The 25,346-nt window shown below is 40.6% G+C and overlaps 1 protein-coding gene across 1 annotated transcript in view; it reads left to right on the top strand.

Annotated features, from left to right (window-relative positions):
* Positions 1-25,346, top strand: part of NEMF (nuclear export mediator factor) — a 1,922,187-nt gene that overhangs the window by 1,283,190 nt on the left and 613,651 nt on the right. The window contains exon 22 of the mRNA XM_044074284.1: positions 6,911-7,031. Coding sequence (XP_043930219.1) covers positions 6,911-7,031 — 121 coding nt within the window. The remainder of the gene's footprint in view (positions 1-6,910; positions 7,032-25,346) is intronic.

The following is a 25,346-nucleotide window of genomic DNA, read 5'->3' as shown; positions in this document are numbered from 1 at the left end:
CTCTTCACTTTCCTACCACCCCTCTCTTCAGCTTTGGGAATATTCCCACAGGTGATGACTGCAACAGTGAAACACGAAGAACATAGTACAGTTGTGTACACTTACCATAAATGTAGATGTTCAAGTGTATTCACTGTTGCAGTCATGGTTTCCCTCCCTCCTTCCCCCTTATATCTTCTTTCCTTTGGGAGACATAAGCTTCTTGGGGTGGTTGCTCACCACCATGTCTTCTGTGTCTCATCTCCTGAGGCTTCTGTTTGGTTAGGGCAAGAAAAACTGGTGTAATGGCATCAGCTGCCTTGCTTTATAGCACTGACGACCTGACATCAGTCTGCTGGCGACAGCAGCCTACACAAAAAAATATTGACTCTGGTATTCGGGCCAGCTGAGGGCTACCACAGCAGGGATAACCCACAGGTGATGACTGCAACACTGAATACACTCGAACATCTACATTTGTGGTAAGTGTACACAACTGGACTTTACCAGTATTTTTGTCTACTCCCAGAAATAAGGGGGAGATGATCTTGCATTCCCTGGATCTTCACAGGCGCCTGAGATATTGTTTGGATAGAATAAAAGATTAGAGAAAAACTGAACAGCTTTATGTAGCTTTTGCTAAAAATAAGAAAATCCTGTCTATATACAAGCAGAGCATTTGCAAATGAATAGCTGATTGATTTTTATTTTTGCCATAAATGCCATGGGTAAATTGTACAAGACAAAGTTAGATGGCACTCTACCAGAGCTACAGCCACCAGTATAGCCTTTTTAAAAGGAATGCCTGCACAAGTCAGACTGGAGGTAACCACATGGTCCTCTGTCCACACCTTTTTGAAATATTACAGATTGGGCCTCATTTCTGGGACCAAGGCTGGATTTGCCTCTGCTACTCAGAAGGACACACTGCTCTTCTCTTCTGTGATCCCTCCAGCCCTCTACCTGCGAATGCTGACAGCTGTAATAGTTTTCCCTGAAGTAATGACTGCAACATTTAACCACATGTGGAATATAGTACAACTATGAAGTCAACGTGGTGTAATTATAGATGTCTGGGTATGTTCACCACTGCAGTCAAATTCCCACCCACTGTCCGCTCTGAATCTGGACCAGGGTGGGTAAATACCCACCCTTTTCATTCTGTGTGTTTTGTCCTTTTGATACTGCTCCTTGCATCTCTTTTTGTTTAGGTGCTGCAGAAGGGTATGGCCCTCTTAGGCAACTTATCAACTTTGGGCCTTCCTTGGAGCACATGGTTCTCTGGTTGTGCATTCCCTACCTGTACAGTTGGTGTACAAGACAGAATTGAAAATGGATGATCATATATTAGCCTTTATAACATGATGGTTGAGACATCTGTAGTGAAGGTAACATGGGGCCAGTATAGGAAGAGTGCATGGCTCTGAAACTCTGGCTGGTCCAGACTTCTGCCTGCAGCAGTTTCCTGAAGCAATAACTACAGCTGTGACCACATTCAAGTATCTGCAGTTACAGTAAGTTGATTACACAACAGTACTTTCCATGTAGACCTGCCACTGTGTAGTTAAATGGCTCAGAAGGGCAGTTAGCCTAGTAGTAATCTATGAACTATGAACTTATCTGTCTGTGCTCTCTGCTTTAATACACATTTGAAATTCAGAATGACACAAAAGAACAGACAAACTTAGAACCACAAAAGGTGGTAACAGGAGGAAGAATCACTTAAGTTTCCACTTTATTTGGTGCTTTCGTCCTCACAGAGCAAGACTTCATCAGAATAATATACATGCCAAACAATCACACTTAAGTACTCCAGAGAATATAACCCCTCCCATCAGTGAACCAATCATTGCAAATGGTTGAACAATAAAAACTGCCCTTTTATCATATTACTTATTAATACATGAAAGCAATACTAAAAAACAGACATGTATATAAAAAATATAGTGAACTTGTAAAACCAACAAAAATAGATAGTCCAATACAATTAGCAGGTTTTAACCTTAGCACTGGGCTAATAGGTATGTTCTCATTCAAACCTGGATACATAGTGGCATTGTTACGTAGTTGCCACTGTGGTTCTTTGTATTCCAAAAAGTCATCTGTTCGTCCACCCCTCTGGACAAGGTCAACGTGGTCAATAATAATAAATTTAAAAGAATGCCCATCATATTCAGAAATGTGGCGGTACAACCCATTGTTGGGGTCCTTTTTATGGATGTCATCCATAGTACAACAGACTTTTTGGAATTCACCATGACCACTTGATTCACCATCTTGAAAATAAGATCAGTTATTTGGATGTCACTATTATGAAGGACATAGTGAAGAAGTGTTTTATTTCAACACTTTATAAGAAGCCAATATATTCCAATCCACTACTTCATTTCAATAGCTGGCATCACATGTATCAAAAAAGTTCTTGGTAAAAGGACAATGTGTGTAGCTTGCCCGCATGGTATTAGACATGGGTGAATATTACACATAATGTAACCTATTAAAAAAGATGTTGTCTTGCAGGGATTACTCTGATACCTTTTTAGATGGCATATTCAGTGTAGCCACTCAAAAAAGGTTAAAGGGTGACTGTGTCCCCCTACTGGGTTGTGAATTGGACAAATGAGACCCATCCTATTTGCCAGGGCAAGGAAAACCTTGGTAAGGCACTTGTATTAACATATAACACTGGTTTTGATGAAATTAGAGGTATTATTAGGAAATATTGGGATGTATTTGGAATTGACTGAAAATATCAAGAAGTGGGTGAGAAACCCTTAATAGTTTATAAAAAGCGTTGATGTTTTAAGAACATGTTAGAGAGGGGCTATCAACATAGGCAAGATGGTCAAATGTGGGCAATGCCATCAATGTAAACACATGATGGAAGGGAATGAAGTTGACCTTAATGGGTTTGGCACAGTCGAGATAAAAAAAATAATATAATTGTAGTTCAAAAGGTATAGTTTATGTGGCTGTGTGCCAAGAATGCCCAGCATTCTATATTGGGAAACTAAAAATAGCTTTAGGAAAAGGGTTTATCAGCATATGTATAACATCCATAAACAGGACCCTAACAATGCGTTGTACAGCCATATTTCTGAATATGATGGACATTCTTTTAAATTTATTATTATTGACCACGTCCAGAAGGGTGGATCAACAGATGACCTATTGGAACACAAAGAACTATAGTGGCAAATACGTACCAATGCCACTACATATCCAGGTTTGAATGAGAACATATATATTAGCCCAGTGCTAAGATTAAAAGCTGCTAGTGTTATACAAAAAATTTTTAGAAAAAGTTTTTTGCTGACAGGTCAAACTTATTGTGTTGGATTAGCTACTTTTGTTGGTTCACTATATTTTTATGTACATGTCTGTTTTTCAGTATTTCGTTCATGTATATAATAGGTAATATGATGAAAGGGCAGTTTTCATTGTTCAACCATTTGTGACCATTGGTTCATTAATGGGAGGAGTTATATTCTCTGGAGTACTTGAGTGTTATTTTTTTACTTATATTTTATTCTGATAAAGTCCTGATTTGTGAGGACAAAAGCGCTAAATAAAGTGGAAAAATAAGTGCTTCTTCCTCGTGTTTCCACCTTTTGTGGTTCTACATTTGAAATTCAGCAATTCAGACTTGGTGGTACATATGCATTCAGGTATAATTGACACCAGTATTCATTACATTCAAGTGAATTATCTCTGTTTTCTTTCCTGATATCTGCTGTTTTTATAGTCATGTACATAAAACACACACCTTTTATATCTAAGCTATATCTCTTTGTCTGAAGAATGCATTCAGTATATTTTTAACAATAATTGCATAGTAATGTTCATATACAAAGCATCCTATGGGTCTTGCCCACATAGAAAGCCTCCCTCACTAAATAATTCAAATGCGAACCCTATGATTTTGTGCTATGATGTGATGTAATTTATGCCAACATGGAAGTGGAAAAAATGACAAATTGGGCTCCTTTTCATGTAAGAGCTCTTCAGTTGAACTTAAAACATTAATTTGATATTTTGATTACAAGAATACCCTTTATACTTCAATGCAGACTGGTTCAGACCAACATATCCAGTTTATCTTTGCAATGTTTCAGGTATTTAATCTGCTTTCAACTTCTCAGTATGTCGGCTCTTAAAAAGGATCTTCTGAGATGTGCTACAAAAGTTTTTTTAACTGAGAAGTGCTGTATGTACTTTTCTTGTGTTCAAAATGGTACTGCAGTCAAAATGCTTCCATACCTGTCAGCCTCTTAGTGCAATGATTCTGGACAGAGCCAAAGTAATGGGGGCTAAATATTCCTCTTATAAACTTAGAAAGTTTGTGAAATAACATGTTTTGTATAACCATGCATGCATTTTCTGAAGGTTATGAAGTCTGAAACTCAATGTCTGTCATTATTTAATTACTTCAGTTTTCAATGATTTAATAGAAAACCACAAATTCTGAGGAACAAACCAGAAACACTAAGCAAAAATCTCGACATTCTGAAACAAATCTGGACAGTTAAGAGGTATGCTGCCTGCTGTCAAAACTTCATAGTGGTCCATTGCCTGCTATATCAGGAAGTATGTACTTGTGAATGCCTCAAAAATAGACATCACTGACTGTGAAAATGTATTTGAAGTGTCTGTTATTCATCAAAATATGGAAATTCTACATACCTCTCAACTGTACAGATTTTCTCAGAATGTTCAGATTTTTGTCTTTTATTTTTGGTCCATTTCTCATAAAGTTGAGGTTTTCTGACAAAAATCATTGAGGAGTGAAGTCAGAAAATAATGACAGACATTTGAGATTCAACCTTTGTACTTTTCAGAAAGTTCATGCTAATGCAAACATTGTTCTATAAACTTTCTAAGTTTGTAAGAGCAATATTTAAAAATTGCCCCTATTTTTGAGCCTTTGCCCCCATTATTTATGGCTTTGTCCAGATTTCTTGCTCTAAGAGGTTGAAAGGTATGATTTGCCCTTTCCCCGAATGAGCAACACCTGAGCTTTATCCACACTTAATTGATCTATTCAAGCAGAATTTAAGCTGTAGCCCTATATAGACTGAGGGCACCTCCGTTAATCATTGAGCAGACAGACTTTGACAATTTGAGCTTGATATGTGTAAAAGAAAAGACAAATGATATAGATCATTTGCCAGTTTTAGAGAATAATCTTGGAGATGCACCAATTATATCCATGTCATGAAAACACAAATGTGAATGTCAGAAAGTTTCAGGCTACATTTTTAACACTGGAAACATTTGTGTTTGATTTTTTCTCCCCTGCAAAAGTCATAACTATGTCACACATATTTTAGAACTGCATTCTGATGTAGTCTTGTAGATCATTTTCATAGCTGTAGACCATTTTGTTTATTTAAATCTTTCCTCCATTCTGTCTAGTTCAGAAAATTATATTCTCTAGAGTAAAGCTTGTGGAATTGTCATAATAGTGGTTTGACACAGAAGAGTGTGATTCCCCGGTAACCATTTGAAATGTTGGGACCCATTACAGAGAGTCCAGAATACGGAGACTGAATGGCCGAAATAACAGACTTGCATATATTAAGTCCAAGATGACATATCTCGGAATATTCCCTTTTCTCAGAGTTGGTATATATAAGTTTGGGGGGTGTACAAGATTCGCTCTTCTCCAGGTTTTCAGTTGTCTGTTTTTTGTTTTTGTTTTGTCTTGGTGGCACTCAGCATTTCTAGTGCAAACATTTCAGTAGGGAGTGGAGTTCAAGTTTTTTCTTGTGATGTAACAATCTTGGTGTTGCTTTCTTATGGTTAGAGAGACTTTCTGTAGCACCTATAAGCTGTCCACTTTGTTTGCTAAGAAGTAGAAAAAAATTTCCAATGTTGGCCAGAAGACTGGCTTTTTATCTGTACACACATGCTGTATCTTTATGTCTTAAATTATTCACTGCACCTCAGACTAGTTGTATGAGTCTGTTGTGATGTTTATGTTGGAGAACTTCATCAGGTTTCTTTATTTCACTTGTTTCAACCATTCATTTTCCTGAATTGCAGCATACAGTGTGCAGAGACTAGGCACTGTACTTTCTTGTAGACTGCATTACTCTGGAGGTGAAAAGCTTATGTTTTTCTAAAATGTTTTGGCCTTATGCATGCTGACCATCAGGGGATTTTACTTTGCAGCCCTAACATGGCCCCTGTGTGCCTTGCATTAGCTCCCTGAAGATGAGTATGCAGTGGTGTTGCGTGGGAAAGTCACTCGCTTCTGTGACAGGTGTAGTCACTTAGGCAGTTCCCATACCCCTATGAGTGAGTGGCTCTCACCAAGTCTCCACTCTCCACGGAGGATATATTAGTGGGCTATGCTCCCTGTCACATAGCTCCTTGCCCTAGGAAAGGTGAACAGGCATTTTCTCTTAACTCTTTTCCATCACAAACTGGCTTTCCAGTGTCTGGGCTGCTGCTTAATCCTGGGCTTCCTGGATTTTAGTCGGGCTGCATCCCTCAGTGCCAGCCAGTATTCCAGTAGTTGCAGTGGAATGCATGTTACTGTTCACAGAACCTGTTAGAAAAAACATTTATTAAGCGTCCTCTAGATTTGCCTATAGCTTTGTGATATGTGCACAGAGTTACAAAAAGAACCAAACAAACTGTGATTTTTGTAACTAATTTACTTTCGTAGTAGCTTTAAACCCAAAGCTCTTGTTGTAAAAGAGAACATATTTTGCAATATATGCTTAGTTGTATAGTGCTAGGTGCTTTCATTGTAGTGAGATCTGATTGTATTGGGGTATTTCCATTAAGTAGCTAGGTTAGGCGTTAAGAGATTGTTGTGAAATGAAGTACATAGGATTGCCAAGGAAGTTGATATGAATTTTGTATTCTGCAGTTTACCAAGATCATTGACATAACTCATTTTGATTTTGTGTTTTGTTTTGAGGTTGATGAATCATGTGTGTGGAGACATAACGGAGAACGGAAAGTAAAAATTCAAGATGAAGATCTCGAGACACTAACTAGTAACACCTCTGAACTTGGATTAGAGGAAACTGAATTGTTAGGTAACAACTAAGATTTTTAAATGTAATATTAATTATTTAAAATGGTGTGGTTTTACAACCGTTGCAGTGAACTTGTCCCCAGCACTTCGCAAAGTAAAAGCTTTAGAGTCTCAACGTTAAGGTAGCATTGAGTAGTTTGTGGACTGCCCATACTATGCAGGAAACTCGCATCTAAATATACTGCTGTCATCAGTTTGTATAAATTGTCTCATACTGTATACTTTTCTGGAATTCATACACACACAGTGTTGATAGTTTCCCCAAATCATTTAATTTATATAATTATTAAGTAACAGAGCAAAATTCTTAGTTTCTTTTCTGTGCATCACTTTTAGTGGCAAAGCACAAAGAAGTGGAATATCTGACTTTGAGGTGATCTCTCTAGTGGGTAAACTGATAGATCATTTATTTTCTTTTTTGTCCTTTCACATCCACCTATCACTGCTTTTTGCACACAGGATTGAGGTGTCACATCAACAGTGACAATCAAGTAGAACCAGTGCTCACAACACAGATAGCTCTTTAAAAACTTCTGTGAACTCATGGTAGTTATTTTTGTATGTTTGATGTGTGATGTGTTTTTGAAATTTAAAAAAAAATCTCAATAAAATACATTTGAAAAAAAAAAAACTTTTGTAGTCTCCATGTGCCCTCTGTGGTCCATGATAGAGTTTGTGCACCTATTTAAGGGGGTTTGTACTCCTTGAGTATTTTCAGCTGTTTGCTGCATTCTTTTCTCAACATGTAGTCATTTCAGTAAAATACCTAGATTCATTTAGTGAGGACCCACAGTCTACAGTGTGTCCCTTAGTTCAAAACATCTCCTGTTAGAAATGTCAGAAGCATTAACCGTTTTGCTTAGGCATGCAATTTGATATTCCATTTTTCACATCAGCAGTACAGTGTTGCCTCTTGCTATAAGATTTGAGGTGAGGCTAGTGACCCAGCACTTGCTAACTAAGGATTTCAGAATGTAGTATCACAAAGGATGACTGAAAAGGTGTATGCTAGAAACACCTATTATAGATTCATAGGCATGCAATCCACAGTAGGCAAATGGCAGTAGGGGGATCAAACCCTGGAATACAGTATGCATCTCAGTATCAACTCGTAGCATTAATCCTTTGATCTAAACAGCAGACAAGGCTTAGGCAAAGGATCAGGAGACAGGGCCCTCTAGGCCTTATAGCTCAGCAAATCAGTGCAGTAGCCTCTTTTGCAGGTCTTAAATTTTTCTTATATGAGAAGCTGCTTGCATCCTCAATTGCACTGTAGAACAGAGAAGCACCTCACCATCTTCTATTCGTAGGTTTAAGACCCAGATCTGGTATAAGAATGTCAATCCTGATAAAGTAGCAGGACTGAAACTGCAGCTTTCGGTCAGCTAGGCATATAAAACTGTCTCACGCTACAAGCACCTTCCCTTTACCCACAGTGCTTTGCCATCTAGTTTGCTCCCAAGATTTCTTTTGCTACTTGAGAAGATCACATTGCAGAAAATGGCCTCAAGCTACTTAACATTTATAAATGGATTTTGTAAGAAACAAATTGCCAAATTGGTCTTATTCCTTCATTTACTGACTCATTTTAGTGTTTACTTTCTTCTGGTTGATGGAAGGTAAGATATTTTATTTTTTTCTTTTTAGACTGCTAACATCTTCTCACCTTCTCTATTCCTCAGCATTTTTTATTGTCACATCTTTGCACATGCACTTTTCTTTTGCTCTGTAGTTACCTGGTTGATTGTTTCTAGTTTTGCTTTGTCAGATGTAAGAATTACATTTTTGTGTTTAATTAGATAGCTGAGGATTAAAAAAGTGTACTAAATGTGGCCACAAAATTCTACTATAAGGCAGACATACATTGTATTGTTTGGAGGAGAAACATTTCAAAGAAAAGTATGATATTTTTGAATATTTCAATTTCTGAGTGATTAGGAACAGAAAGAGAATAAGTTGCCATTCTATGGTTCAAAGAATAGCCAAACATCCACCCCTATATGCCCACAGGGACCAAGCCTAAGTCTTAAGTATCTACCAGACCTTGAGCGAAAGAAAAAACACAGAAGTGAGAATGCTAAAGATGTATTTCTGCTCCTGAGTATACAAGAAACCTAGAGTAGAGAATTGGTCTAACTTCACCACCACCAGTCTGTCTCCTTGTGGGGTTTCAAAGTTACCAGTAACAGTCTCTCAGTCTTCTCCTGTTTGACTAACTAGAAAAGATAACATTTCTTTAATTTCAGACTCTTGGGATCAGGGATATCCTTCCCTCTTGTCCAGCAGGTTTGAAGTCACTTGATTACAGTTGACAGATTATTAGAAGGTAATTGACTTCTTTCTTGAAGTTTCAGTAGAAATTCTTTTCTCACATTTTCCTTCTAGTAACAGTGTAGACAGAGGTGCATCATCTTTGTTTTCCTTTTCTATTTGTGCATCCTGTTTACCTACACCAGTTCCAGTGAGGCCTGTCATAAACCTTCAGATTTTAGCATCAAACAAATATGTTGTGATCAGTTGTAGCTTGTATTTGTAGCTGATGCCTTCAAAGACTACCATACCATTGATGCTGATGGCAGCAGTGCTGATAAGTCTAAACTGGGAATTTCTGTGGCCCTGGAGTTTGTGGTCAGTCATTCAGTCAGTTTTGGTGCCGATACTGTTGAGTCATTGTTGATTTTGGCTATCATAGTTGTACTTTTAGTCCCAAGTTGCCAGCACTGGATTTGGACTGAATGGATCCCTCAGTATGTTCTTCTAATTTCACTGTTGCAGTCATCACTTGTGAGTTATCCCTGCTGCGTAGCCCTTGGCCTGAATACCAGAGTAAAGGATTTTCCTCCTGCGTCGGCTGTCCTGCGACTGTGACTGATGTCATGTTGTCAGAGCTATAAAGGATGGCTGCCGATGCCATTACATCAGTCTTTCTTGCTGTGGAGCCCAAAGCAGTTTTGCGAGTGCGTTGGGCGCCCGTTGCCAGAGTGAGGAAAAATGTCTAAAGCTAAGTATCCCATTGGGGAACATTTTCTTGCTTTTAACCGATGTCTGAGAAAGTCAGTAATTGGCTCAGCTGTGGAAAATAGATCCTACACCGTGACTTCCATTCTCTCTGCATCACTTGTTTAGACCCAGAGCACAACGTCTCTGGGTGTTGGATCTGTGCCCTGTTTAATGCTAGAACCATAAGTAGAAGAGCTGAAGTTGTAGCAATGCATTTAGTGAGTCTTTTTCTCAATGCGATATGCCATCGGTCTCTCAACCCCAGCTACTGACTTACCTAGAAAAAAGAAATACAAGGATAAAGTTAGGCCCTGTGACGACTCCGGTCAAAAGTCTGGTATTTTTAAAAACAGTGCTACAGCTGAACTCAGTGAGGTGCCTTCGCAGCCCCTGACGGCAGACGAGGAACCGTCACAGGCCCCTACCGAGACCCGTTCAGAGTCCGGTACACCGCTGGATTCACCTCCCCCTGCCGGTATATCGCCTCATTTTCAGGTGGTCAAGTCCAGAGCCACTTTGCAGGCACCAGCTTCCATTGAGACGCCTCCAACAACCGAAGCCAGGCTTAGACCGACATTAACGCCGCCATTTAAACTCACTTTGTATAAGACTACCAACCCATCCAGGCCCAAGGCTAAGACTAACCCTAAAAAGGTCCCTCAGGGACCCAGCCACCGACCTACAACCAGCCAGCCTGCCCCTCAGTCGCAGCAACTGCTCAGAATGGCAGAAGACTTATTGACTCTTATTAGAGGAAGCCAGCCCCACCCTCTCACCCCAGCCAAAAGGAAAAGGGACACCTCCCCCGAGGTCCTCACTGACCAGGAATCAGAAGAATCTGTTCTTGAGGAGTCCGACATGGAAGACCAGCTGTTTGCAGCATTTGAGGACTCTGATCCTAATGACCCCATTCCGTCTGCCCCCCCCCCGAAGACCTTTCTTTTGGGGAAAACTTAAATTTCCTTAGAGAACATTTTCATTGGGAGGCCCAATATTACTCTCAGTCTAAGAAACAAAGAGAGTTGCTTGACCTGCCTCAGCATAAACCACTGGCCATTCCTCCTATCCTTGATGTAGTGGAGGATGTTTTTCTAGAATCTGCCCTTTCACCAGATTCACTCCCCTCAGCACCCAGGAAACTAGACATATATTATAGGGTGCAAGACACCCACAAATATATTTTTGAAAATCCTACTACAGACCCTGAAGTCATTACTCAAGGCCCTAAAGGAGCTGGGGCAAGCTCATCTAAAAATCCCATCCCAGCTGACAGAGAAAGCAGAGCTTTAGACAGAATGAGAAAAAAAGTATACACTTCAGCCACTTTACCTGTATGAGTCTTAAATTGTCAATTTCATATGCTGAAATTCCAGCAGAATGTCCTTGAACTAATTAAATAGAAGTTACCTTCCATTCCTGACAATTCTACTACCAGAGGTACAGGTGCAACCTCCCAGGTTCAGCAGAAACTTCCCCACTAAAGACTGATCCTTTCCCTCTCAGACAAAAACCAGTCCAGGAAAAGGGACTCAGAGACAGAACCCCTAGGTATCAGTCCTATAGCCAACAAAGACAGAGGCAGTGGTCTACTGCTGCTCCAAGGCAGGGGAGTTCTAAGCCAACTCCTTTCTCCAAGGACTCTCAATGACTCTTCTCCCCTCCGCTCTGCCCTTCATGTCCCCAAACAGGCTAGGAGGAAGACTTTGCCTCTTCCTAGGAAAGTGGCAAGCCATCACCTCAGCTCTATGGGTCCTGAAAATTATTACCAGTGGGTACAGATTCTATTTCAAAGAAAAGCCAAAAAGGGCAGGTTGCCCAGACATCCCTGCAAATCAGGTGACAGAAGCTATTTGTCAGATCAGAAAGCTTTACGCCCAGGATGCTGTAGAACCTGTACCAAAGGAACAGACTGGAAAAGGATTTTATTCAAGGCTGTTCCTGGTCCCCAGAAAAGTGGGCACCTGGCACCCTATCCTAGACCTCTCCACCCTGAATCTGTCCCTCCTGGTTCCAAAATTCAAGATGCTGACTCTGCAAAAACTACTACCTATGCTCCTGCTACAAGCATGGTTAGTGACCATTGATTGGAAGGATGCCTACCAGCATATCCCTATCAGATAGTCCTGCAGGAGTTACCTAAGGTTCAGAGCAGGGCCCCAACACTTTCACTTCTGTACTCTGCCCTTTGGCTTATCCACTGTTCCCAGAGTCTTTATCAAGTGCCTGGCTCCAGTCATTGCATTTTGCAGACAGAAGGGCATACACATTTATCCCTATCTCGATAATTGCCTCATACAGGCAGAAACCAAGGAAAAACTCTTGCAGGACCTCTCCTTTGTGCAGACCCTACTAACCTCACTGGGATTCACCATCAACCTGAAGAAGTCCCATCTACAACCCATACGCAGGATAACCTTCCTGGGCACCCTTCTAGACACCTCAGCACAAATGGCCTTCCTCCCCCCACAGAAGCAGGCCTTACTACAGTCTTACTTCACCCAGCTGGCACACAAAACCCACCTCACTGTCAGAAAAATCCTGCAAGCCCTGGGATACATGGCCTTCTGCATCCTGCTGGTACCCCTTGCCAGACTGCACATAAGAAAATTGCAGTGGTATCTAAGGAACCTCTGGTGCCAGCACTCCCAGTCTCTGGAACACCAGCTCCCCCTGATTCCTTGTTTAGGGAAGGAGTTCCTATGGTGGGCCAGGGCTTGCACTCTGAACAAAGGCCTTCCCTTTGTCCTCCAGCCACACGACCAAACCATAACCACAGAAGGCTCAGACATTGCCTGGGGAGCTCACAAAGGAACACTGCAAACTCAGGCCTTTTGGGAACAGGTGGTTCAGGGTCTCTCCATATCAAAGTGAAATAAATGCTAGCAGTACACAGAGCAATCCTAACCTTCCAAGAACATCTGTCAGCGGAAGTCCTCTTAATCAAGACAGACAACACTACTTTCATGTGGTACATCAACAAGCAGGGGGCCACACATTATTAACCCCTGTGTCCCTTAACTATGAAAATCGGCAGTCAGCCTCAAATCTGGGACTGCTTCTGATAGCACATACCTTCCAGAGAAGCAAAACACCCTGGCAGATCAGTTAAGCAGACAACACCTGGATCCCCCTGAGTGGCAGTTGCACAGGGAGATTTTCCTAAAGATCAGTCATATCTGGGGGAACCAGACATAGACCTTGTTGCAAGCTACCAGAACCGCCAACTGACCAAATTCTGCTCAAGTGAGAAGCTTGGAGGGTGGATGCCCTCTCCTTCCACTGGGGCAGCCTGTTTGCATACTCTTTCCCCCCCACTACCTGTGATACCCAGAGTGCTGCTCAAGATCAGAGAGGAAGGGCCAAGGACAATCCTAATTGCCCCAGACTGGCCGAGGCAGCACTGGTACCCCATGCTGCTCAGTATGAGCATACATCCTCCCATCCCCCTATCCCCCACCACAGACCTTCTCACACAACAGAGAGGGAAGCTACTGCACCCAGGCCTTGCCACACTCAAGTTAAGCGCATGGCTGATTCCACAAAGGCAGATAACACTTCAGCCCTCAGCAAACAAGTGTTAGACATTATTAAGGAGGCCCATAGGCCCAGCACCAGAAAGTCTTATTCTGCAAAATGGAAAAGGTTCACCTGCTGGTGCAGCAGCAGAGGTGCATACAGCACCAATGCCTTTTTACCACTGGTTCTGGACTACCTGGCACAGCGTCTAGAAAAGAGGTTGCCTTACTCTTCTATCAAGACTCGTGCTTCAGCTTTCTCAGCGTATGTCCAGGTGGAGCAGCCCTTGTTCTCTCATCACCTCTTAAAACAATTCCTCAGAGGTGTGGCTCACATCAGACCACGTAGAAGCCCACCTGCACCAGCTTGGGATCTAAACTTTGTTTTGGAAAAGTTGACTCTACCACTTTTGAGCCAGGATCCTCAGCAGATCTCAGGTATCTCTTGGAAAACTGCTTTCTTGCTAGTCATCATTTCTGCCAGCAGGGTATCTGAGCTCCAAGCTCTCATGGCCACTGAGCCCTTCATCATTTTCCACGCAGACAGGGTCTTTCTGAGAACCAACCCCTCCTTTACGCCTAAGGTGGTCTCTGATGTAACCTTTAACCAGACCATACACCTACCTACTTTCTTTTCTAAACCTACCAATAAAGGAGAAAGAATTCAGCATACCCTGGGCGTACACAGACAATTGAGATTTTACCTTGACAGGACCAAGTCAGTCAGAAGAACTGACCAGCTACTGGTTTCGTCCCTGGGATAGAGGAGAAACCCATTACAAAGCAGACCATTTCCAAATGGATCTCTCATTGTATACGTTTCTGCTATGCCTTCCATGGAAAGAGTCCTAAATCTATCAGATCTCATTCCACGAGAGCAGCCTCTACTTCCACAGCCTTCCTGAGAGGGATCCCTACCAAGGATATTCTGGAGGCTGCTACATGGACATCTGTCCACATTTTCACTAAGCACTACCAGCTGACTACATTCTCCAAAACCACGGCAGGATTTGCATGCTGGTATCCCTATAACCTATGTAGCTTTGAGAATCTTACCACAAGTGATGACTGCAACAGTGAAACATGAAGATCATAGTACAGTTGTGCACACTTATCATAAATGTAGATGTTTGAGTGTATTCACTGTTGCAGTCCTGTTTCCCTCCCACCTTCCCCCGTATTTCTATGTCCTCTTAGGAGCTCATGACTATTGGGTGGCAAGAAAAACTGATGTAATGGCATCGGCTGCCACCCTTTATAGCCCTGATGACCTGACATCAGCCAAAGTCTCAGGGACAGCCGACGCAGGAGGGAAATCCTTTACTCTGGTATTCAGGCCGGCCGAGGGCTACCTAGCAGGGATAACCCACAAGTGATGACTGCAACAGTGAATACACTCGAACATCTACATTTATGCTAAGTGTACACAGCTGTACTATTCTTGTCCACGGTTGAGCTGTTGTAATTGGTCTCATTGCCAAGATTATGGGTTTTGGTAGTAGTCTAGATAGGCTTCAGATATGGGCATTCTGGGTTTGTGCTTTGGGTCCTGAGTAACATTGTCAGTCTTGATCAGTGATGTAAATGCATTTGCTGCCCTCAGTGCTTGCACTCATATTGACCATGGTCTCAACCAGAGACTTTTTTCCTTCTGCACCTTCAGTCATCTTGTGAACAGGGTTGAGGGTCTCCTGCCAAATTGGCCTGATGTAGGTTATACCTCAAGCCTCACTGCTTCCCTTGTGGGGGTGAGAAAAAAGCATAAAAACAAGAGAACTACCCTGAACTCTTCATTGGCATCTTCACCTCAGATGCCAGTAGAGAAGCTAACATCAATTTCCTACCATCCCCAAGTTCAGGGTCCTTGAAATGATGAAGCAAAAGCCAGGATGACAAAGGCTCCACGTCTTTTCCTTAAAAGGTCCTGCAAGAAGCTTTTTGTTATCCTCTCAGCTGTCCTTTTGAGTGTTTCCTCCCATATTCAGGGTGGTACATAGTGTAATCAGGCAAGATGGGAAGAACCCTAAATAGTAACACCTGTTCCAGAAAAGCTAGTCAGGATCTTCCAGTCTCCTAAGATCTGGACATGCTGGATTGAGACTTCTGAGGTGGATACTATTTTTGCTGCTACTGCCCTTAAAAGCTTTGCTACTCTGCAAGTTCTAATGTCCATTCAGTCATTAAGGAGCCTGCAGCAATAGATAGATTTGGGAAGCATGTTTATACCACATTTACACTGGAAAGGGTAAACTTGTACATACATTATCTTTCAGTTGCAAACTGGCTGATGAGATGTCGTAGTTATTTGAACAGTTGCTGGATGGGTAGTTCAAGACTACATTACCATCACGGATGGCAAATATGTCCTGTGATCTCTGCATGCATCTTTTGCCTTACTAATAAAATGATACAGCTAAAACAGCAGGTTTTGACATAACATTTCCCTGCTATGCTTGGCTGAACCTCACAGATTTCTTCCATATTGCATCCATGAATGGATCCATACTGTTCAGATTAAAAGTTAAGGAGGAACGAGAGAATATAGTGAAGAAGGGCAAGACCTTCATACCTGCTGGCTTTAAATTTCAAACCTTTCAGTGCCCTTTTTCCAGAATACGAGAGTCTGCAGCAGTGATGATACTGCTGTGGCCAACATCAGCAAAGGAATCAAAGACCAGGGAGGAACCAGTGAGGCTGTGGAAATGTTCAGAATGAATGCTGACTCAGAGACAAGAAAAATCAACAGTAGGAATTTTGTGGTCCTTCTTTGGGGGGCCAGCAGTCGAATCCCATAAGCCTTACCAGACTCCCCAATTCTGGAGGCAGTTGCAGTTTGTTTCTTCTCTTGAATGCATGGTCGCCCATCGTGTACAAATGGATTTGGACAGTGATATCCAGAGACTGTATAATTCCCTTCCACACCCCTCTCCTACTGTGCTCTCTCCCATTGCTAGATGTCCTACCCCATCAGAAGAGTGCTTCAAGAAAATAGATCATTTACAAAAGAGCCATCCAGGAAGTCCCACCCAAAACAATAGCTTTAAGTGGAATATAAGTACATGTTTGTGTAATCCTCCTCTCCTGCTAGTAGCCCCCTTGCTACCCACAAATCAACCATCATTGCCCCTTTATCCCCTGTTCTATTACTACATGGGCATTTTGAGTTGGGGTCTCTCTTACAATCAGTATTGTTGGTCTCTTTTTCCTTTGCCCTTGATATTATGTTGAATGTTCTTCCTAAAATCCATTTGTTAAAAAGGAAATCGGAATCACCCCTTCCTAGAGTGTAGCCCACCTTTAGAAGGTGGGAATAAAAATATAAAGGGTAAAACACTCTTCAGACAACTGATTAAGAGGCCAGACGATATTAGATTGACTAGCTAATTATGAATCCCACCAAAAAGATTTAAGTACTTTAAAAATCAAAATGTCCTGTACAGGGGGATCAAACAGTGCCCCTGTTCTTCCGTGCCTAAGAAGCGGCTAGTGCTGACCCATCCCAGGCTGAATGCTTGCCCAGTGGAGGAGTCCTGAAAAGGACTGTTGAGTAAGGCGAGACGGTGTAGTCCTGATAAGGACTATTAAAGTCCTGAAAAGGACTGTTGTACTGTGGTGGGACTGTGAATGGAGATAAAGGTCCTTGTTCCTAAACAGATTGAAAGGGCTTGGTGGACCTACTCCTAGAAAATGGAGGTCCAGGTACTGGGAGCTGGGAACTCCATAGTGCCAAGGGCTAATAACAGGTCTAATAATGCCTGCGCCTGTGCTAGTGGCTTTAAACCTGCTGCTCAAAACTGGTGAAATTAGTCCTGAAAAGGACTACTTCCCCAGGGCTGACCAGCCCTAGTTTGCATGTACTTCTGTGGTTGAGTCCTGATAACAACCGTTGTAGCCCTTAAGAGGACTTTTGTATCTGTTGTACTAGTGGAGTTCCTGACAAGGACTATTGAAGCCCGAAGAAGGACTGTGGGTGTAGTTTTGTTAATGGAGTCTTGATAAGGACTATTGTGGCCCTAAAAAGGACCTTTGTGTCGTTGCGGATCTGTGAACTCCTTACAGATCTAGCCGTTATAAGGACTTTGTTTAAAAGAGCCTGTGTTGTATCTCTCCCAAAATTGTAAATAGTTCTTGAAAAAATAACTTTTATTAGTTGGTGGTACCCCTGGATTGATGAGGAGAATGGTTAGTAGCCCTAAAAAGGACTTTTTATTAGAAAGCAAGAAAATCAAGACTGAGCGACAGAAACACTCCCTTTAAACTTCACTCCCTTTACAAGCAAGGCTGAGTGAAGAATATCTCCTTAAATGTTATATGTTGTATTCAAGGAAAAAACATAGTCACTAATCAACTTAGGCCTAATAAGACCATGCCAGACAATGTAAAATCACTGACTTAGAAACAGAAATAAACAACAAACTAAAAAAGAAAAAAACAACAAAAATCCAACAAATAGTTCTGTGCAGGAGCGTTGCTGAAAAGATGACACTGGAGCATAGTTAGGTCATCAAGGAGTCCTTTATTAATTCAGTCCTGCACGTTACAGAAAGTAGAAGACGCACTCCAAGTGCTGTACAGAGTGATATAAACTGTGTTGAGCAGTTTTACATTTATACTCTCAATATTGGGTTGGGTTTGGAACCTGACCAATCAGCCACTGGGGGTATGTTTTTGGGGCGTTGCCTTTATTCATCAAATCTCTGTGGTGTAATTGGTCGGCTTGCTAAATAAACATTGGTGAGGTCAGTTACATTTCTATCAGCCATTTTATTTTCGTAATTACATAGTTCGTTTTGAGAGTAAAAGACTGAAAGTGAGTTTATTCATCTTAAAGCCAAAAACATAAACATACAACAAAATCTTAACAAAACATGGAGTGAACACTAAACTAAGAATTCCTCAGATGACACACATATTTGGAAAGGAACATCAAAAATGATGAGGTTAGCCAAGGGGAGTATCTGAATAAGGATCCTCATTTAAATGGGTTCCAATTTTACAGGGTCGTTGGTGTGGATTTTTAGCGAGTGTGGATAAAATTAATTACCTCTCTTTCTGTTAAGACCTTTTTAGATTTCTTGACTTTTAGAGCGTTAAATATTGTTTTGTTGTTGTTTGAGTTCCACTATCTAATTTGCGTTGTGTGTAGATTCTAGATGTAATGGCAAAGGTCCACATTTTATTTGATTAGATATCCCCAATTGATAAACCCAATGTCTAGCTATCGAAAACACAAAAAACAACAGATAGAAGTTTGGAAACACAAAAACGAAAAAATAACTAAACAAATATGAAAAAATGCGAAGAAACTTTCATCATTCAGCCTAAGCCAGCTTAGAATTGTACCACCGCAAATGATGTAAAAAAGAAGAAACGAGCCGGCTTCAGGAACACAAACCACAATTTATTGCTGTTTACTGTGAGTGCTTTCATAAGAGTAGATACTCACACTTCTTCAGACAAACTCTAGGACAAAAAAACAAGCTTTATGTATTATAGACAATTAGCCAATCAAGCAATCATACAATCAACGTTGAAGTTTTCAAACAAGTCACAAAACCTTAGTGTCATAAGCAAGTTACATTCAACAAGAAAGATCCATCAATGTTCTTATCAAAAGGCACTTTTTAAAAACTAAAACATTCAAGGATCACTAACATTATAAAAGATTGTAAAAACCATAGCCTTCTAACACGGTCCAACTAAAACATACAACGCAAAACAAAGCAGCAAGAGCTAGCTAGAGCTGGTACTAACAACAGTTCAATGGATGTAAATAACCAACAGGGTTTTCAGGACAACTATGGATTTCAACAGAATCCGAATCAACAAAGGAACAAGAGAAAGCAGGGCTAGCAGAGAAGATGCCAGAATCAGAGAAGGAGATGATACAAGATGCCCTTCAAATCCTAGTAAGTACTGAGGGTGACTTTAACTTTAGTTCCCTCCATATTGATGACAATATGGTGAATGTTTTTGCTAAAGGGCTATCTTTTGTCCCTGACAAAAGAGCGGACTTGGTCAGGACTATCTTAGACCTAAAAATGTTCATGCACAAGCTGAACTTAACCTGCTTAATGGGAACTAATTCTACACTTACCAACAGCTTTAGAGTATCAAGTTTATTTAATCCACCTTTACAAGAATCCCTAGCAGTGTTTGAAAAAGTTTGCGAAATGGACATTAGAGCTTTGTTAACTAAGAGAGATAATTTAAGTTTATATAGGATTTTTTTCTGTGGATGAACTTGCTTTCATTAACCTTCTTAATGCATGTGATGTTAGAGTCATGAAGCCCAACAAGGGCGGTGGTCTTTTCTTTATGGATCAATATGAGTATGTGGATAGGATGCAGTTACATTTGGATAGTGTTGCTTATGAACGTTTAAGTATAAATTAAATCAGTGGGGCTTACAAAAATGTTAACAACATAATTAATCTGTTTCTTGAAGGGAGTATTGACTTGGACACTCTCCATTATTTGACTATGTCAGCACCTGCCACACCTGTGTTATTTGGGGCCCCAAAATTACATAAAGATGTGAAGAATCCCCCATTCAGACCAATAGTTGATGGGAGGGGTTCTATCACTTACACAAGCGCGAAGTATGTAGATTACAAATTGAAACCTGTTGTCAAATCAGAAACACAAATTTGTCATGACTCGTGGAGTTTTCTTGAGGGCATTAACAATCTAGAATATGATGATAATTTCGTCTTCCTTACAGTTGATATTAAGGACCTCTATACTGTCATTCCACACAGTTTGAGTATGGAATGGATTAGGGATTTCTTACATATGAAAAGGATGGACGATAAAGATATTTATGTCATCGAAACCCTGCTAGAGATCGTTCTAACAATTTCATCAGTTTCAATGGGCAGTTGTTTTTACAGAAATCTGGGATAGCAATGGGGTCTCCTTGTGACAGTAGTTTTGTCAATTGTGTCATGGCCTATTGGGAAAGAGTGTAATTGTTCAACAACCCAATCTTTAAGGAACATGTCTGGTATACGAGATACCAGGATGACGTGCTTTATCTAGAAAGGGGATGCTGAATTGATTCAACCATTTATTATGGCTATCACAGCCTTAACAACATCTTTGGAATTTACTTTCCAGGTAGGCGTTGACTCAATTAATTTTTTGGACGTCTGCCTATGCAAAGATAGTTTCAACAATAGGTATAAAACCACTATTTTTAGAAAGCCCACTTACTCAAATGCCTTCATGCATTTAGGAGCAGTCAACCATACCATCAGAAGAAGGCAGTAGTGAAGGGGCAGGCAGTTAGGGCAGCCAGAATGATCTCATGCTATGATGATTTTTTGAGTGAATGTACTTTGCTCAAAAACATGTTCACCAAAAGAGGTTATCCCTTGGGGTTTTTAGAACATGTATTCGATGAAGTGATCGATAAAAGGCTAGTAGGTCATTTTTGCCCCATAGTGCACAAAGGGTATGGGATAGAGACAACACCATCGGGTGTAATACTCTCCCAAAGAAGTAAAGAAACTAGTTTGGACATGAACATTAGATTCATGACCACATACTCTCTAGATTCTAAACTCATTAGGGATATTCTCACCAAAAATTGGGCTTTCATTTTAGAAGACAATGGGATTAATAAATCCCTAGGTCAATCACCACCGTTTACATTTAGAAGGGGTCCCAATTTGAAATGTCTGGTTGAGAAAAAGAAGAAAAAAAACAGTAGGAGCTGTATTGGTATGTCTAAGTGTGGTAGATGTCCATATTGTAAACATTTTATAATTTGTAACAAAATAAAGATTAGGGACAGAGTATACACAACTGATGGGAAGTTTAACTGTGATACTCAAGGAGTTGTTTACGCTGCTTTATGCGAAGTTTGTGATGCATACTATATTGGTAAAACCGAGAGGAAAGTTAAACAAAGAGTGTATGAGCACCTCTATAGCATTCACAGGAATTTAGCTACCAATGCCCTGACCAAACATATCATGGGCACAAATTTTCTTTTGTGGTTTTCCAACACGTTGAACGTACCATAAGGGGTGGCCCATGGGATTTGAAGCTAGAGGAGTGCGAATTGTGTTGGCAAATTCGCACATTAGCCTATATTTCACCAGGCCTAAACGAATGTGTATCTATTAAATGTTTGCTCAAACTAAAAGTTCTTACTAGGTAGTTTGTAATAAGTAATTTTTGTTTTTTTGTCTACTTGTATATACATGTATATGTGGATTAAATATTTCTTTCAGCTTAGTTTATATATAATAATGAGAGTCCCTCCGTTTACATATTTATAAAGAGGGCAAGGTTCAGGTAACAACTATCAACCCAGTAGTTTATTGCATATATGTATACATATATACATACCTGTTTTTTATATATATATATATATATATATATATATATATATATATATATATATATATATATTACCTTAGATATATTTTGTATATATTGTTATATTGTATTTTTAATTTATTTTTAAACCCTGTTTGGGTTTAATATACAATGTTTCATGTTTGCATATCCATTAGGAACATCTTGTTCGCGTCTAGTGGCCCTTCGTATGTTTTAGTTGGACCGTGTTAGACGGCTATGATTTTTACAATCTTTTATAATGTTAGTGATCCTTTATGAATGTTTTAGTATTTAAAAAGTGCCTTTTGATAAGAATATTGATGGATCTTTCTTGTTGAATGTAACTTGCTTATGACACTAAGGTTTTATGACTTGTTTGAAAACTTCAACGTTGATTGGGCTTGGAGCCTATCTAATTTGTATGATTGCTTGATTGGCTAATTGTTTATAATACATAAAGCTTGTTTTTTTTGTCCTAAAGTTTGTCTGAAGAAGTTGGAGTATTTATTCTTATGAAAGCGCTCACAGTAAATAGCAATAAATTGTGGTTTGTGTTCCTGAAGCCGGCTCGTTTCTTCTTTTTTACAAAGTTTTTTCGTGTGAGCAGTGTTTAATACCACCACGACTGATATGTGGTCTAGAAGGGTGTGTGGACTACCTTTCCCATGTGGATGTAGCTCACAGTGATCTTTATTATGAGGCTATACATTAAGGTACAGCTTTGATCTAATATTTAAAAATCAAAATACTTCGATTAAGTGTTATGAAGTCCTAATGTTTAAGGCTAGTGGGAGCCTGGGTTGGCCATAGTGCTGAAGCTAGTTGTGAATAATCTGAGATTATCAGCTCTTTCGTATTCTTCATCAGGGAGGCATCAGGATTAAAATTGGTGGCGTGTGAAAAATAAGAGAAAATAATAATAGATGTTAGAAGATAGTAGTGTGAAACATTCCTTAGTTTGATGGGAAGAAACCAAGGGAATAGTAGTGTCCGGATCACTTTAAAATCAGAAGCCTTGACCTGGCAGCCGGCGAGATATTGATCAGGTGAAGGTGGGGGCTCAAATCCAAGATGCTTGGTAGCAGAACAACTGGAGTGGTGGAGCGCATGCAGGAAATAAAAGCCATCAGTGAAATATATTGGAATGTTCAAATTGGGAGGCACGAACTTGTTAGAGAAATTAGTGGCGGTTAAGGTGGAGGTCGTGGGGAGTGATAGGTTCCGTTCCAGGGAAAATGTTTTGCTCCAAGCATTAAGCATTAGCAAAACTACATGTGATAATAATGAGTCATTGAAGCTAAGAATGAAAACTAAAATTTAGAATTAATGTAAAACAGCTATTAAGGTGGAGGGGACTGTGTGGAAAGAGGTCCCGCTGCATTACGTTAACCAAGGCAGGAAAAGTGAATAAGTGGGGGAAGGAGAGCCCAGTACTGGAGGATTGGATGTAGTGTGGAGGGCTGTTTGGGTGGAAGGGTTCCGGTCACCGTAAGTGATAGTGGAGAGTAGAGGTGTGTTCCTGGGGATGAGTGAGGGGGTAGATCTGTAAGGAGTCTACAGATCCGCAATGACACAAAGGTCCTTTTTAGGGCCACAATAATCCTTATCAGGACTCCATTAACACAACTACACCCATAGTCCTTCTTAGGGCTACAATAGTCCTTTTCAGGACTCCACTAGTACAACTACTATGACAGATACAAAAGTCCTCTTAAGGGCTACAATGGTCCTCATCAGGACTCCCACTGCAGATGTACATGCAAACTAGGGCTGGTCAGCCCTGGGAAAGTAGTCCTTTACAGGACTAATTTCACCAGTTTTCAGCAACAGGTTTAAAGCCACTAGCACAGGCTCAGGCATTACTAGACCTGTTATTAACCCTTGGCACTATGGAGTTCCCAGCTCCCAGTACCTGGACCTCCATTTTCTAGGACTAGGTCCACCAAGCCCCTTCAGTCTGTTTAGGAACAAGGACCTTATCTCCATTCACAGTCCAACGATACTACAGCAGTCCTTTTCAGGGCTTCAGTAGTCCTTATCAGAACTACACCATCTCAACTTATTCAGCAGTCCTTTTCAGGGCTACAATAGTCCTTTTCAGGACTCCTCTGCTGGACAAGCATGCAGCCTGGGACGGGTCAGCACTAGTCGCTTTTTAGGCACAGAAGAATAGGGGCACACTTCGGTCTTTGGTTGTCCTCTACAGGACATTTTACAACTTGATTTTTAAAGTACTTTTTTTCAGTGGGATTCATAGTTAGCCAGAAAGCTAGTCACGCTAATACTGTATGGCCTCTTAACCAGTTGTCCAAAGAGTGTTTTACCTCTTAAAATCCATTCTTTGTCAAATTCACATGTTAATTTTATATTCTAATGTGTCTCATGTAACATTACTATTTGCACCCTGCACTTTTTAGTATAATTCAGTGCTGTTTGCCTGTACCTCAGTTGCCAATGTTATGTAGTCCTATCTCGTGGTAATTCTTGCTGAATGGGTTCGGAGCCGATATTCGGCTCCGACTCTGCCGATACTAAAGCTCGAGAGCTATTTATTGGCTCGAGGCTAGCCCCTATCCCATGGTGCCTCACAGCAATTCCCCAGATCTTGTTTGCTGCGAAAGCTTTGAGGTTGTGTCTTACTGGCTTGTTGGCTAAGTAAAATGATTATTTACTATATTAAGTCCTTTCTACCTTTCTTTCTCTCTATATATATGTTGATAGTTTCTTCTCTCTTGTGTGACTGTTTTTTGAAAGTTTTCAACCCCTATTCCCCCCTTAGGACTGTATGGCCTGTTTAAGTTAGAGGGCCTGTCCTCCCTGTGTGTGCATGACTGTTTAAAAAAAAAAAACAAAAAAAAACTTTTCTTCTCTTCACTTCTTTATTGTTGGTTAATACTGTTATTATCTTTTGTCTTAGAGTTTAAGAATGTCTAAGGATAAGAATCACAAGGATCATCGCCCATCGGGGTTCAAAAAATGTGATAGGTGTGCGCAGAGAATGTCTCTTGCAAACAGCCACACCAGTTGTGTATATTGTCTTGGCGAAGCCCATTTACAGGAACCCTGCACCTTTTGTCACATCTTTAATACAAGAGTGTTGAATGAAAGGAAGAGAAAACTCATTGACAGGGGTCTCATGACCAGTTCCTTCCAGGAACAGCTGGAACTTGGTCAGGCAGCTCCAAAGTGTTCAAAGAGAAAATCATCAGCTCCAGCTTTGGAGTCGACCAAAAAGGCTAAAGCGTCGGAACCAAGGAGTTCCGGTTCCGACTCTGCTTCATCTTCGGTGCCATCGATTTCATCGGTTCAGAGACAGTCTTCAGTCCCAAAGATTTTGCACAACATCGAGACTGTATCTTCTACATTGAGGTCTCATATTTTGGAGAGAAGGAGGTCTCCTTCTGTCTCTACCAGATCCTCCAGGACCCTATCAGATGAGGACATTGAGAGGG

The sequence above is a fragment of the Protopterus annectens genome, chromosome 6.part0, assembly GCF_019279795.1.
Source record: "Protopterus annectens isolate FY-2018-M chromosome 6.part0, PAN1.0, whole genome shotgun sequence".
NCBI classification, from domain to species: Eukaryota; Metazoa; Chordata; order Ceratodontiformes; family Protopteridae; genus Protopterus; species Protopterus annectens.
The sequence above is the reverse complement of the archived record's forward strand: the minus strand, read 5'-3'. Positions and strand labels throughout refer to the sequence as shown.